This window comes from Arachis ipaensis, chromosome B2 (assembly GCF_059453495.1).
Source record: "Arachis ipaensis isolate K30076 ecotype BB chromosome B2, ASM5945349v1, whole genome shotgun sequence".
NCBI classification, from domain to species: domain Eukaryota; kingdom Viridiplantae; phylum Streptophyta; class Magnoliopsida; order Fabales; family Fabaceae; genus Arachis; species Arachis ipaensis.
In genome coordinates this window covers 23,249,579-23,266,749 of record NC_142437.1, presented here as the reverse complement: position 1 = coordinate 23,266,749, position 17,171 = coordinate 23,249,579, and the positions used below count along the sequence as shown (strand labels likewise).

Sequence of the window (17,171 nt, the reverse complement as noted above, 5' to 3'; positions counted from 1 at the left end):
CCTCCATTTGTTAAAGTCAAGGACTTTTTATATTTAAATTTTGTCAAGAATATATTTATTAAAAATTTAAAAAGTCACGGACCTATCTATCTTTTTCCCTTAATAGTTTTTAAAAGTGTATAATTTTTACATGACATGTTAATAAGATATTTTTTGTTTATTTAACTTGCTTTGTTAAACTAAATAATTATAATTAATTTATTATATTAATTATTTAATTTAATTAATTAAAATATATGTTATTTATTTCAATTTATTATCATGATAATATTTGAGTCATTATTTACCAAAATTGTTTTTCATTTTCTTGGTTGATCTTAAATATTTTTATTTCTAAATTTCATATTTTTATTCATTGTGTATTTTTTAATATCAAATCTAATATTTTTATTAATATTTTCTTACAATTTATTGTTTATTAGCTATATGGTCACTATTAATTATATGGTTGTGAATATTTTTTTAATTTATTAAAAAAATATAATTTCATTCATTTCTTTTTTATTTCAGCTATTTCTGTATTTCATAATTTATTCGCTGTAAAAGTCATATATGCTATAAAAAATTTATTTTTATTAATTGTTCTTTTATTCGGTAAAATTATTTTTCTCCTATAATACATTATTTATATTCTTGGAATTTTTTTTATAAACTATAAGACATTATTATTCGTTATTATATAGGGGTGTTCATGGATCGGATCCGATCTGCATATCCGCGGTGTTTATCCGAATTCGATCCGCAAGGCTTTCGGATCGGATCGGATCAGATCCGCACACTAATCGGATCAGATTGCGGATTTTGTATTGGTATGCGCATATCCGATCCGCATATCCGCGTATCCGCAAAAATAAAGAAATAAATAAGTAAATATTCTTTTTATGTTTTATTTCAACTAATAATTATCATATATGTTGTATTATTTTAATTTATTATTTAAGAAAAGTATGTTTAATATTATTTAAGAGTAAATATATTTAAAAGAATAGAAAAATAAATTTTATTGATATGTTTTTAATAAAAATAACTTTTTAAAAATATTTTTGTATTTTGCGGATATATCCGATATCCGATCCGATCCGATTCGCAAATGTGTGGATCGGATCGGATATCGGATCCAACCTTAAAAACTGCGGATATTGAATCCGATTCGATCCGATTTACATTCACCCCTATTAATATTATACTCTATATCTTCCATTTTTTATTTTGTTCCTATTTATTTAAATTTTTATAATTTTATTATAAATTTTTTTATTTTTATCCTATACAAGTTAATTTATTATAACTTTTTACGTGTTGAGTCTTTTTAATATTTAAATTATATTTTTTACATGATTAATTAATTTTATTTCTGATTTGAGAGACTGAGTGATAAAATAACATCGATAAAAATTGTTGTGTGACATTTTTGTGTTTGTCTTTTTGGCTTACCTCCCTTTTTGTCTGAATCATAAATAATTATATACAATGGTACTTTGCATAAGAAATAAGTATAAATGATATCATGTCTTTGCTTAGTAAATTTTTTATTATCTATCTTAAAATAGAAAAAAATATTATAAATTATTTTAGATTAATTGTGGACATCGGTAGAATTTTGAAAAAAATTATAATTTGTGATGATTATTTCATTTATTCTAATATATTAATTATTTTACTCGAATGTTATTTTAAATTTGTGTTGAATTCAAATATTTTAACAAACGACATTTAAAAGGATGTAACCCTTCTTAATTAAAGAATGGATAAATTTATATATTTATTACAATAACTAACATCTTTAGACTAATAAGATAAATAAATAAATTGAAGAATTAATAAACAAAAATTAACATTTTAGAAGAGTTTGAAGATAATATACTTAAATATTGGATAAATTTTTATTATATTTGTTTCTATTATTTTATATTTCACTATTTTTTGTTTGAAGTTTTATAATATTATTCCTTTATATCTTAATATTTTAAAAAGGTTTTTGGGCTAATATATTTATTTTTTGAGTCTAGCAATCATTTTTTTATAGAAACTGATATAAAATTAAACATAAGTTAATTCTAAATTAAAAAGTTACGCTGATTAATACGAGTATCACCGTATTTGATTTAATTTAATTTATTTACACATCAATAAATTTGATTGAAAATAAATAACATATAAAACTAAAAAATAATTAAAAAAATCAAATGTTCGTAATTATTTTAAAATAGATAATGAAGTAAGTTTTAAATATTACTTTATTTGAGTTGTTAATAATTATAAATAAATATATTAAAATACACACTGAAATAAATTTTATGGTATTAAATTTATTTAAATTCTTAATATAATCTTATAAATAATGATTTTGTACAAGAAGATTATTAATAAAATTTTATAATCTCCATGTTTGTACCATTTTGATTCATTTTTTTCTAATTTTATTCTACTTTGTAAAAGAAAATTAGACTTATTTTTTTTGTAATTATTTAAAAAGGATAATAAAATGGCTTATATGATCTTCTAATATTGTAGTATTTTTTATTTTTTACTCAATTGATAAAATATGATTGTTGTTATACTCATATAAAATGCTGTGATATAGTATTAAAAAAAATTAGACGATATTTGTAAACCCCGTAAAATTAGTAAATAATTAGTCAATGAATCGAATTTTAACTAGGAAAATAAAAAATGTAGATCTAATATTAAAATAGAATATATCTCTTCAAAACGAGAATTTTGACACTAATTTCGAAAAATTTGGTCTAAAATTTGGCTAAACGGGCCGAATCGGTTGAACCGAACCCAAACCGAGCCCGTAAGCCCAACCGAGCCCTTATTAATGAGACAATCAGCGTCTCCTTCTTCTCCAACTTAACATATCCACGCTGCAACTTGAAGAGAGGAAAGGGAGAGCTTTCCAAACCCTAGCCCCTTTAATCAAACTACCATAACTTTTCGTTCCGAGTTTCGATCGCTGCACCATTTGCGGCTATGCGTTCACCGCGTCGAACTCTACAATTCTATCGGATCAATTTTGCTAGTAATCTTCTCCCTCAATCCAGTTTCTCTACCCCTTAATTATCAAAAATTGTGGGTGCTCAAGTTGAAGAATTTGTTGATTTTGGTTCTCTAGGTTTGAATTAGCTTGCGGAATTCGACTCTCTTGATCTGTGGGTATGGTGAGGTCTCTAAACCTAGCTAATTTTTTGTTTTCAATATGTAGAACTCTGAATTTTAAGTATGTAAGTATGATATATGAAAATAGGTGTATAAATAAACATATTGGAACTTGAATTGTGGACATTGGAGGTTTGGTGAAGAATCGGTGCCAAGTCTTGGTGATTTTGGAATTGTGGGGCTGTGTTTGGCTTCGGATAATACATGAAAAAGCAGTCAAGGTATGGTTTAGATTTCGCGTATTTAATATATAATGTCGTGTGAAAACTTAGGGTAGAGACCCATAGGATAGGTTGAAATGTATGTGCATAATTATTGCTTAGTGTTTTTGAAAAGAAGTAAGTTTTGGTATTGGTGCTTGTTGATCAAATGATAAATGATGAATTTGATGATTGATCACTTGAGGATAGGGATATATATTAGTCTTGAATTGGTGAATTATAATTTTATTGGTGTATGTTGGAAGTGTATGTATGATATTGTTGACTTGGGGATTTGATATATTATGGAGATTGAGTGGTGTTTACTTGGATGTGTTGGTATTGTTATAATAAATAATGTTGTAATAATGGTTGAAGAATTTCAGGATGATGATAATGTGTATTTGGAATGATATATTAGTTGTGCGCAAAACTTGTAAAGTTGGATTGAATTGAGGTGTTATTGAGCTAAGGAAATGCAATGGTTGCAAGAATTGTTGTGTTATGGTGAAAGGTAATTTGTATTGATGATTATGGTTTGTTGAACTGAATGAGAATGAGTTTTAAAAAGGAAATGTGATTTTTTTGGGTAAAAATGGGGTTTGGCATATTTTGGTAAACTTTGATTTTTAATGAATTTCGGTAGTCCATAACTTGCTCCTCAAATTTTGGATGGAAATGAGGTTTGTTTTAAATTAAAGAAGGTTTTAAAAGCTTGAAAATGATATAACGTTTGCGGAAAATCGAATTTTGTAGAGGAAGTTATGGACGCTGAAAATTCGGTACGAAAAACTGAAATTTTGAATGTTGCAGCAGAACCAGATTTTCTGATGTGTGCCCACGCACACATCTGTGCGCACGCACACCTGGTATTTTTCATTAAGTGTGCGTACGCACACCCTTGTGCGCACGCACACACTAGGATAGGCCTTCTGTTGGTAGCGCTAGCACAGGTGAGGCGCATGCACACTTAGTGATGTGTGCGCACGCATACATCCGTGCGCACGCACACATTCTGCTTCCTTTCTGGGTTGTGCGCGCGCACACACCCTGTTTTTCAGCACCTGTATTTTGCTGTTCTAAACATGGTTTTGAACCCCTAAATCCCTATTTTTGCCCTGTTAACCTTAGATTCTACTAGCAAGCTTAATAATTAGCAGAAGTTAGGATTTTAGGGTAACTTGGGAATGAAGAAAGAGGTAAATATGATAAGTTATGTGAAAGGGAAGTAGTTATGGAATGAAGTAATGATGCCATGGCTTGATAAATGACTAAAGAATGATTATGAATATTAAATGGATTATGAATGATGATATTTGAGATACGAGTTTCCCTGGGTAACAGAATCGTGGCTCGCCACCACGTGTTCCAGGTTAAATCTCGATACTCTGTTGACCCTATGTCGTAAGGGTGACCGGGCACGTATAAATTCTCGGGTATGGATAGCCCCCATTGAGTGATTTATGAATGAATGTTTGAATGATAAATGAATGTGAAATCTATGCATACACTCATGGGGATGCGCGACGGGGGACAGTCTAAGGTTTTCGGACTTGTTGGGTTGGCTGGATAACCGACAGATGAGCCTCATCAGCCATAGGACAGGCATACATCATGTGCATTTGTTTGTTTGATTGCTATGCATTATCTGGGATTGCCTAACTGAATATATGTATTCTGCTACCTGTTATAATTGCTACTTGCACTATCTGTTTCTTACTTGTGCGTGAACTTGTTTGGTTGCTTGTCTCTGCTAAATTGTGGATGGCGGAGGAACGAAGGAAGGGTGAATTAGTTAGGCGTTAGAGGTTAGGTTTTAAGGCAAATAAGTATAGGGTACTTAGATTACCTATCCCTTTTTATGGCTTCTGTTTAGAGATTAAGTTACATAACTGTATGTTGGAGTTCTAGAATTGCCTATGGCATTCCCAGGACCTTATTTATTATACGCGTGGCACCTTTACCATGCTGAGAACTTCCGGTTCTCACCCCATACTGTGTTATTATTTTCAGATGCAGGTCGAGAGGCTCCTCGCTAAGCGTCTGGGTTCTGGAAGCGGAATAGTCCTGGGTGTATTTTGGGCTTTATGTTTGTATATATATAACTTATGTACTTAGCTTGCTCTCCAAGATACTTGATTATTTTGTTCCTCATAGAGGTTACAGGAGGGCTAGGGTCCTTTTTCTGTATTTTGGGTATTTGGGATACTTATGTATGTATATGTATATATTCTCTGGCCAGCCTTGGCTTTGCAAGCTGAGTCAGGGGCTAGTTTCACTGTATTCTTGACTCTCTTTTTGCTCTTTCGTTTATTCATGTCTTTAACTTTTAGATTTCTTAGCTCGCAAGTAATTCTATTCTTTGAGTGTTGCGCTTTTTATTTTGCGATACATTGCTTTACCCGTTTTTCAAGGCTCTTAGTATATTTTATCCTTTGTTATGTATTATTATATATTTTATTTTAGAAGTCGTAATACCACACTACCTCTGTTTTACATCCTAGGTGTAAAGTTTTGTGTGGTAGGGTGCTACAATATTAGTACAAATTATAACTCTTACATTAATATATTAATTGAATAACAATTTATTAGTGATTGTATAACAAAATTATTTTAGAGTATGCGGCATAAATTAATTAAAGAGAGTATATCATTTTATTTTGCTCTTAAAATATTTAATAATGACCCTAATATTAATTAATTTTTACCATCTTTGTTTTATATTGAAATTATCTGTTATAAAATATATAATTTAATAATTATGTTATTTTTTCAAATTTAATAATGTAAAATATTATTGGAACTTTTTAATTATCAGTTTGGTAAAAATTTTTAATTATCAAAAATAACTTATCAAATTTAACTTTTGAAAAGTATCTTTTTAAAGTTGTATTTATATTTGGTAAAGTTCTAAAATTTCCTTTAACATTTAAATTATCCTATTTAAGTCCCTCATATTTCAAAATTATCTCAATATTATCATGTTGTTAGTAATCTGTTAACAGATTTGACGATATAATAATATTGAGACGATTTTAAAATGTTAAGAACTTAAATAAGACGAAAATATTATTAACAAAAACGATACATTATTCTTAAAAGAATTACCCAATCAAGTAAAATGAAAGCAGATTTTAACAGAATGAATTGTATTACGAATTTAATATATATTTTTATTTATTATCATGGAATGCTTGTTGAATAACTTGTAAATAAATTTCTAAAAAAAAACATGATACATATACAATAAAGTATAAATTATACATTTTTGTCTCTAATGTATCAAACTCTTTTAATGTTTATTTTAAATAAATTTGTTTTTAATTTCGAAATAAATTTTAATTTTATCATTCAATAATATCATATTTTTTATGATTATTATTCAATTATTTTTTAATTATATCTAATTAAATTACTCATAATCATATTACTTTAATTCTAAGTATTTTTTTAACTTTACTCTTAAATATTTGTACTCATCATAAAACGCTTGTGGAATGATTAATAGATAAACTTTCAGGAAAGGAAAAAAAAAATATGATACATATACAATAAAGTATAAATTATACCATTTTGTCTCTAATATACCAAACTTCTTTAATTTTTATTTTAATTAAATTTTATTTTTAATTAAATATTATTTTTAACTTTTTAAATAATTTTAATTTTATCTTTCAATACTATCAATTTAGAAGGTAGATAATTATTCAATTATTTTTAATCATATTTAAATAAATTACTCCTAATTATATTGCTTTCATTCTAAATAAAATTATTTTTTTAATTTTACTCTTAATCGCATTACTTTTATTATATGTAAATTTATTTTTTATTAAGAGTAGAATTAAAAAAATAAATTGAATAATTATTTAACGTAAAAAAATTAATATTATTGAAAAATAAATTTATTTTTAAGTTTATTATAAAATTTAAAATAAAATTTAATTAAATTAAATATTAAAAAAGTTCAGTATATTAGAGATAAGAAGACATAATTCATATTTTATTTATATGTACCATGTTACTTTTCTTTTTCGGAAGTTTAACTATTAGTCATTCTATAAATATGAGTAAAAATCTTGAATTTATATACAATTCATTTCATTAAAATGTTCTTTCATGTTACTTAATTTGATAATTCTTCTAAAACTAATATATCTTTTTTGTATCTAATGTTTTGTTCTATTTAAATCCGTAATATTTTAAAATCATCTTAATGTTATCACACTGTCAATTCTGTTAACAAATCACTAATGGTAGAACAACATTAAAATAATTTTAAAATGTTAAGAATAACGTTGAGACATATCTCAAATGTTGGGGACAAAAAGATAATTTACTCATTAAACCAAAAATAAATAATTTTTAACAAACAGAAAAAAATCAAAATTTCGTTTATAAGAATAAATTTGAATTTTATTAATATAAGATTATGTATGTTAGATTTTTTAATTTTGATAAATATAAATTAACTTTAAAAATCACATTAATTTTTAAAAGTGTGCAAGTACATCCAGATCGATAATTTCATTAAACCAAATTAATTATGATTTGACTAATATATTAATTATTTAATTTGATTAAGATAAATATCAAACAATTTAAATTAATTTTTTAATATTAATATAATAACTTGTAACATAATTTATGTTGTTCAATTGAGTCATTTATTTATTATTATATCGAGAATAATATCAAAAATAGAATGCCAATTAGCTAAAGGAATAATTATCAGATTTGTTTTCTTTCATAAAATCTTGCATTGAGAAATTTTAATTTTCTACCTATATAGGAACGTATTTTATTTTAATAAAAAATTAAATTAATATATTTACAATATTTAGATAATTTCATGATTTTTTTAATGGGTTTTTTTTAACCTCTTGATTTTCTTTTTTTTTCTACCACCAATCACATCTGTGATGTACACATGTCGGTATAGCATAGGTATGGAATCAAATAACATTATTTGACGAATAATACTAAATTTAGTAAAAAACTTCACTTTTCACCTAGATCTACTCTTCACTAGAAATTTTTTTTTATTTAACTTTAACCTAACAATGTGGAAGATTGAAACTACCACAAAAAACGAAACATAAGCTCCAATATTATTATATTATTTTTAATTGGCGAAACTTGAAACAAAATTTTGGAGGCTAGATAGAGGATAATTGTCAAAATATTTTTGATATAGACTCCATTTAAGATAAGCTCGTCTAATCTCATCTCTCTAGTTTGAGTGATATTGCCAAAGTTAAAGTCGTTTTCTAGGGTCTCGTTCCAAAAAATTAAGGTCAAACTCATCTGATGTAACGTTTTGAACTTTTAAAGGTTGTATCTCACTTTTTTCGTAATTCATTAAAGTAGAAGAACTATCTACAAATTTTGATATTGTAAAAGTTATATGTTCTCCTTCTTAAATATTAGCCCTCTTAAAAAATGCATCAATTCTTTGATTTTTCATTATTATTTTATATAAAATTTAAATATATACCCTGTAAAATATGTAAAGAAGAAGTTAGAAGAACAAATATTAAAATTTATAATATTTATTGAACTCTTTTTATCAATTTATACAAATACAATAATATCAATACTTATTAAATATTCTATTATTTTTTATCGTACAAAAAATTAAATTAAATAAACAGTAAAATATAAAATAATATTAAATTAAATAAATAAATAATATCTAATTTTTTATATCTGAACTTAAAGGTAGATGGAGTATTATTTATTGAACTTATTGGGGACTTTAAGTCATAGTAAAGTATTTAAGTCAATTAAACTATTTTTTATCTTTTAAAAAAGTACTACTAATTTTTTTATAAAAAGTTCGGGAGAAGGCCCTTGTCTGAAGTAAGCTCTGGCCCTGATTGTTTTGCTTTTATATTCAAGCAAAAAACATAATAAAAAATATTAATTTTTTCTTCCTACCACTTATGACACTTTATATTTATTAATTTATTCTTTTATTTGAAGTATGTGTTTATGTTATTATATTATTGACTATTTCTAAGCTAAATTAATCTTAATATCATTGTTGTATAATTGATAGTTATCATTTCTATTATTTGAATGTAAAGAGATATTTGGGTTAATAAAATTGTGAGATATAATTATTTTTGTAATTTATATTATGGAATGATAATTGCATTTCTAGTTATATTTTTATAATTAACTTAGTACGTAAGATGTCTATTCAATAATTATATATTGAACATGCAACGTACTCCAATAAATTTTGTTTTTGACCCCTTTATGATAATTAATTATTTTATGATAATTTATGAAACAAATTATTTTATACTAACTACCTAATTATTATACCAGTAAATTATCTAATCAAATTAATTTTATTCATTCACTCATTTTTCTTAATAAACATGCATTAATCTTACTAAATTCAAAGATATAAATAAATAATTTATTACAATTTATTCAAAATTCCAAACAAATTATTATTATTATTGAAATGATTCTAAATAATAAATATATAAATACTTAATTATATTTCTTTTTAAGTTTTTTATAAAATAAAAATTATATATAGACATTTTAACTTATATAATAACGTGAAGAATTTTTACTTTTTAAATTATAAAATAATAAATATTGTTAATAAATAAATGATAATTATGTCCAATCAACTTAAATAAAATTGATTAAATAAATTAAAGACAAAAAGTTTTTATTTTTTTCATATATCACTTTTTATCTTTGTAAAAGTTAATACATGCATGATTTATAATAATGTCATTTATTGTTAATAACAAGTATAATTACCCGTACCATATACGTGATAAGATTGAAATTATAATTTTAAATTATTTTTTTAAAATTAATTTGAATTATAATAATTTTATTAATAAAAAAGTAATATGTTATGCATTATTTTTTTTAATCTAGTGTTAATTAGATTAACTCTAAAATAGTTATTAATCGATTCTAATAATCTACTTTCTTCAATAAATCAAACATATATACTGAATATGATCATAAATAATATAGTAATAGTTAATCCACCAACAATATATTGACTATTATCACACTATAAAACAAATTAAATATAAAGGCTATTAGCATGTATAAATCTATAAAATCGCACTGTCTTTGATTCGTGCAAGGGTTTACTTATTAAATAAACTTAAAATATAAACACAAAATATTTATAAAATGGACCTAGCATCACTTGAAAGAATCATGAAAAATAATCAACTTACCTTATTATCCATAAGAACCATTTCTATGTAAGTCGTCTTGTTCTTGTCAAATTTGGATGGGACTTTCCATAACCTTATAATTCTTGCATTTATTTTTCAAACTTTTTTATTACATAATCTACCATAGGTAATACTGTTGATAGAATCATAGTTAGTAGTCCTTAAGTATGAAAAATAATAAACAGAAGAAGATCTATGTCTGAGGTAGGAATTTCCTAGATGATAAATAATTGTAACAATTCAGTATTAATCTTTATATATATATATATACACACACTAATTATACACGGTAATAATTAGCAAATATTTTCAATGGGAATACTTGCTACAATTAGGTGAAATTTATGAAATTATATTTTATTAACTTTTATGATTAATTCAATAGAGATACTTACTCAATATATATGTTATCAACATTAATTATATGCCAATATATTTAGAACTATATCAATTGATATAATTAGAATGATTAAAAATATCGATGATTGATAAGTAGTTTAATAACGCATTAAATATTGATTTGACATAATTATAATGAAGATATTTTCTTAAATTAATATAATCATGCATTATTCATGAACTAATTGTAATATAATTAGAATAAATTTATTTAAGAAAAAAAAGAGTTCATGTGTAATTTCTAGAAATTATAATAATTTTTTTATATATGTATACATATATATTAATCTTGTTAAATAATTCTATATATATATATATATATATATATATATATATATTACAGTAGTTTTTTTTAATATATATACATATACATAAATAATTATATACATATATATAAATAAAAAATATATGAATTTTTTTTATTAAACTCTATGTTACTGGTTATTAAAAACATTTAAATCACATATATTAATTATTTTTTTGTTATAATTATTTTGTTTTATATATATAATTATTTTTTATTCTACAATCGTGCAATAATTTTTTTTTATATCCATATATATTCTTCAATCTCAACCCTATTCATACGCATATTAACAGTTTTTTTTTTCTAATAGTGATGTTTTAATTTTCTTTTTCGTGTATCTTTCCTTTTTTTGAAATAGTGATGTTTTAATATTTAATTTCTTTTTTTAATATTTTTTTAAATAATTATATTACTAATCTGAAATATAAAATGAGAAAAAAAAGATGATACATATATCCAAGAAAGAAAATAAACTTAAAAATCATAAAAAAAAAGTTTATATTAAAAAATATAAAAATAATATATTCAAAAAGAATAATCATAATATATAAATTGAGTCAATAATTTAAATTTCTCTAAAACTAATTTAATCAAATATCAATATTAGAAATAAATTACTTAAATAAGATTTAATATATTCTAGTCCTTAGACACGTATAGATTAGAGTCATTCTCGTAACGACAACCAACTGAAACAACATCGTAAGTTCAAACATTTAGAATTTGTGCAAATTCACACCATTCCCTTATTCTTTGAAAACCTTATGTATCCATGACAGAGTTGAATCGCAATTCCTTTTATGGAAAAAGAGTTACGGATGTGGCTTTGATATGTTGGAGACCCAAATTCAGAAGTCACTATTTATATCCGAGTGTGACATCCATTAAACTCTAAATGTCAAATAAAATAGTATATCTGATTTTATTCTCATTTAATTCTAAATCAAAAGTAATAATGACTTATTTAATTCAGCATTTATGATAATAAATAAGATGACCATTATATAAGTTATTTAATGTAAAATAGCTTAATTTGCGATTATAATTAACATATGTATTGTCTATAAATAGATTAGGAAATAATAATTTTGTAACAAAATAATTATTCAATTTGAATTAGAATTAATTGATTGATAAAAATTATAATAAATTGTATAATATTTAAATAATTAACCAAATCAATTAGTTGATATAATTAAATTATTATCATAAATTGAATTTAATGAGTTAAAAGAAATAAATTGAAAAACACCATCAGAAACATGCCACGACAGTTTTATCATTAAGTGCAGAAATTTAATTTTTATATAATAGAATAGAAATTTACAGATTATTTTATTAAACACGGACTAAAAAAAATACACTAAACAAAATAAAAGCATCAATGGTAAAATATAACCTAAAAAATCACTTAAATTCAAAAGAACCTGTGATGAATTATAATAAATCTATATATGAGAAGAAAAAGTAAAATAAATAATTAAAAATAAAGTAAAAATAGCAATTAGAAAAAGTAAAAGAAGATAGAAAAGATAACGTGTGGAGGAGAAAAAAAATGTATTGCGATAGAAGATTAATATCTACTTAATTAATACAAAGGATGAAAGAGAAAAATCAAAATACGATCTTATTAAAAAATTTTCAAAAAAAATATTTTAAAGAAGAACCTATGAATCAACTTTTATGAGAATATTACAAAAAATTTAAATTATGTTTAAATAAAATAATAATACCCTTAAGAATTATTAATCAAAATAAATAAAAAAATTAATATAAAAAAATTATAGAAAATATTAGCAAAATTAAGATAAAAAACAAAAATAAAAAAATTATAAATATTTTACCTGAAGTATAAAATAGAGAGGAAGAAAAGGGATATATAAAATAATAAGATAATAAATTGAATTAATTGAGTTCATTTATTTCATTGTTTTATATATTATTTATTAAATAATTTAATATTTATTTTGATCAAATTAAATAATAAATTAGTTACAATTAATTTGGTTTAATGAATCAAACAAAATTTAAAATAATTTGATATTTACTTTAATTAAATTAAATATTTAAAGTTATGATTAATGTAATTTAATGAATCAAATAAAATATTAAATGATGAAATATTTATCCTAATCAAATCAAATTACATAATTGATTAGTTATAATTAATATAATTGAATAAATAAAATATATTAAATTAAAAAATAATTTAGTTAATTTGTATCTTAAGGACACATTTTAAAAATATTTATTTTTTAACAATTTTTATAAAATATTTTTTATAATATTTTTAACTTATGGCCATTTAAATCTTATATTTTGGGCAAAATTACTCTTAAGTCAAATGATTTCAAATGAAGAGAATTTGATTACAAAACATTTACAATGTCATCAATCTTTCTGCACAACTAATACGGCTCATGTATATAACATAAAGCTAAACGAAACAACAGTATTTTGGACAAAATTAGGGTAATAACGTAAAACACTAGTTCTCAGAGTAGAATTAATGTTAATAATTTTCTACATTGTATTGGGACTGAATTATTTCTGGGTCATAGGTTATTAATCCCAACAATTACAACTTAATTAAAAGCCCTTTACGCCCACAGTATATGGCAGGCCACTTGTTTCATTTACAAAATGGTTTAACTGTTTTAATAAAGAAAAAAATACGTTTTAGTAAAGAAATTGGTAAAAAATAAATAAATCATTAATGTTTTAGGAACAAAATATTTTGTTGTGTAGAAGAAGACTAGAAGAGTGATAACATATAAACCTATAGAGAGGATTTAGAAGTCTGACTACATTTATTAGATAGGATTTACCAATCAAATCCGACCTATTCACTACCCTTTTTGATACTGTTCTTCTCACTTTACCAATTTCCATCTATCCTCTAATTGTTTACCTTCATACCTTTGGAAGAAAGAACTCATGGCCTCAGGTAGGAGAAGACCTCCTCATGCACTAGGGCATATTGGGAGGAACAACGATGTCGTCCGAGTTATCAAATCGGCTGGGGATCCGTCGCGACCACTGGTACGTTGCTCCATCATGATTTGGTATTATCTCATCTTTATTTGACTATAGTTGATATCTCTTTTCCTTATCATTTTCCTTATTTGCCAATAGTTCACATGGCCACCTGTAATACTATCTGCTATGCTCTTTGTTAATATACCCATTTATGCAGCATATACCCTTCCCAAATGATCTCCTCCCGAAATCTAGCAAACATGTATACCTAACAGTCTCCGACGGGGTGCAGAGAACATACAAGATTGGATGTAGCTCGAACGTCTTCGGTGAGATCACGCTCGAAGGGGGGTGGGAAAGGTTTTATTGTGACTACAAGCTTCGTCCCAATGACATTCTGCTGTTGAAGCACAAGGGCCTCGATGACTTTGATGTGCGTATCTTTGAATTATCCGGAGTGGAGAGGTCTTATGTTCCGTCTAGAGGTGAATCCAGCAACAGAGGAACCCCCCAGGTTCCAAACACTCCTCCAGTGCATCTGCCTCGAACGGGTTGCATCAATATTCCTAGGAGCGCGGCTGCGTCTGAGGTGGCACAGACATTTCGCTCTGAACACCCATTCTTTGTAATGCACATCACAAGAAGGCTATTACTTGTCCACTTCCTGGTAAGTCTAGTGCTAGTAATGTTTGTATCTCCTTCCCTTTCGACTATATACACCTGTTACATTGGCAATGTTGGTCCACATTATCTGTGTTGTTTCTATGTTGGTGGTTATGTTGTAATTGTTAGGTTATGTCGAGTAGGCATTGTGCATGTCTGTGTTTTATGTTGGTGATTAATGTGCAATGTTTGATCTCTGTAATGCCTTTATTTTGTTGTTGAATTGCATAGTTTAGTAGATGATCACTGGATTGCATGACAATTGATGATAATGATTTGACTAATGGCCGATTTATTATAATTGAACTCATGACCGTTGCCGTATTGGTCCACATTATCTAACTACTTCTCGTTGTCATATTTTGCCAGCCAAATGTACCACACTTTGGCCACGACGTTGGTGACAATGTCATGGTCACTCTGTGTTCAGGGGATATCTCTGTTCGAGCGGCCTACAGCCGATACGGGGGCAAGCGAAGAGGCAACTATGGCACCATCACAGGAGGCTGGGGGGAATTCGTGAAGCTGTGCAACATCAACAATGATCAATTGGCTATTTTTGAGATATCGAGGACTAACCCGGAGGTGGTGCTCTTAGTTCAATTTTTTGATTATGAGTAACTAACCTTAGAATGATACATATGTTGATGATGTTTTTTGGATTGCATGGTGTTGTTTCGCAATCTTTTTTTTGTCACATTGGAACAATGTTTTATAACTTGCACATGGAAGTTAGTTACTTGTAAATGGCACACTGTATGACGTTTTTTGGTGTTTTTGAAGTACTTTATTTATTATCTCATATTGCATACTAGAGTCTCATACAGTAGCATACATGATCATGATGAATTTCCAAATTCAATATAAGGCATAAATTATGAAAGTCATAATACTGCATGATGATGAATTTCCATGGTTAACACTCCATAACAGAGTCTCCTATACATATATCTTTTATTTCAAATATAGAGTATAATGCATGATTTTGATGTTTTTAAAGTACTTTCTTTATTACCTCATATTGCGTCTTGATGATTTTGAGTTTCCAAATTCAATATTGCATACTAGAGTCTCATACAGCAGGATGCATGGTCATGGTAAATTTCTAAATTCAATATAAGGCATAAATTATGAAAGTCATAATGCTGCATGATGATGATGAATTTCCAAAGTTAATGCTCCATAATAGAGTCTCCTACACATACATTTTTTGTTTCAAATATAGAGCATAATGCATGATCTTGTGAGAAACTAAATTTCTCGAACACCTACTGCATAAGGTTTGATAAATACTATGACAACTCTTTATACGACCCACCATATTATCCTTCCACTCAAATGAAATGTAAGCGGATTCAGTTGAAGTATGGATATGATATTTCTCCCTCTGAGTTATAGTCCTCGGCCAATCCAAACTCTGTTGCACCATTCCACGCCATCTAAAATAATACATTCCATTAGCCATGCACTAACAATCATAAATGAACTAAACATTCAGCGAAACTAATGAGTAAAATAATTTGTTAACATTGTTACCTCCTCGGATGAGTCACCGATCATTCCAGTCTCGTCCTCACCCTCAGTACCAAAATATGATGCACCTTCTTGTGTATTTCTTCGACTATTAGGGTTTAACTGGCAAGATAATCGATTATGGCCTATATGGTGACAAATATTGCACCTCTTGACACCCTTCACCAATGTGTGGTTTGCGTCCTTTCTTTGCCACTTTGGATGCCGAGCCATTTGTGGATCCCTCACGCACCCCTCTAATGTTGATGCTTTCCGAACTTTATTCCGATCTCCTAGATCACCACAATCTTTTTTCTCTTTCAGCCGCGATATCTCACAACAAACTTTATCCATCATGTCAACAAATTCAGCTTCATCTCCATATTGCAGAACACACATTTCCCTGCACTTTAATTCAGCATCCAACGTGATCGTTGAATCCCAGCAAAACAGAGCTTTCTCCACAAATGCCCTTACTTTGGAGCGAGCATTCTTAGACTAACGATCAAGAACAAGACTGTCTGGTATATCACTCAACTCCACATGTATGAGCACTGCTACAATATGATCACACAGTATACCCAGAGACTCCATCCGCAAGCACGAGCACTTGAAAATGTTACTGTCACAATAGCGACACACTTGTCACTCCTTACGAGCATTAATTGACCTTGACAAAGTGTATATATCACAAGTTTGGCTCAAAGTATGTGTCTGTACCTT

The 17,171-nt window shown here is 26.4% G+C and overlaps 1 protein-coding gene across 1 annotated transcript; it reads left to right on the top strand.

Annotated features, from left to right (window-relative positions):
* Nucleotides 1-14,231: 14,231 nt before the first annotated feature.
* Nucleotides 14,232-15,600, top strand: LOC110267552 (uncharacterized). Its single transcript, XM_021113240.2, has 3 exons — nt 14,232-14,336; nt 14,491-14,940; nt 15,306-15,600. The coding sequence occupies exons 1-3, from the start codon at nt 14,232-14,234 to the stop codon at nt 15,555-15,557; spliced, it is 807 nt and encodes a 268-aa protein (XP_020968899.2). The 3' UTR covers nt 15,558-15,600.
* Nucleotides 15,601-17,171: the final 1,571 nt, after the last annotated feature.

Bases quoted from the DNA above. Each gene is read 5' to 3' on its own strand.
- LOC110267552 (XM_021113240.2), top strand. From the start codon at position 14,232: ATGGCCTCAGGTAGGAGAAGACCTCCTCATGCACTAGGGCATATTGGG. The intron at 14,337-14,490 runs GTACGTTGCTCC...CCATTTATGCAG, and splicing joins GGGATCCGTCGCGACCACTG to CATATACCCTTCCCAAATGA. The intron at 14,941-15,305 runs GTAAGTCTAGTG...ATATTTTGCCAG, and splicing joins TATTACTTGTCCACTTCCTG to CCAAATGTACCACACTTTGG.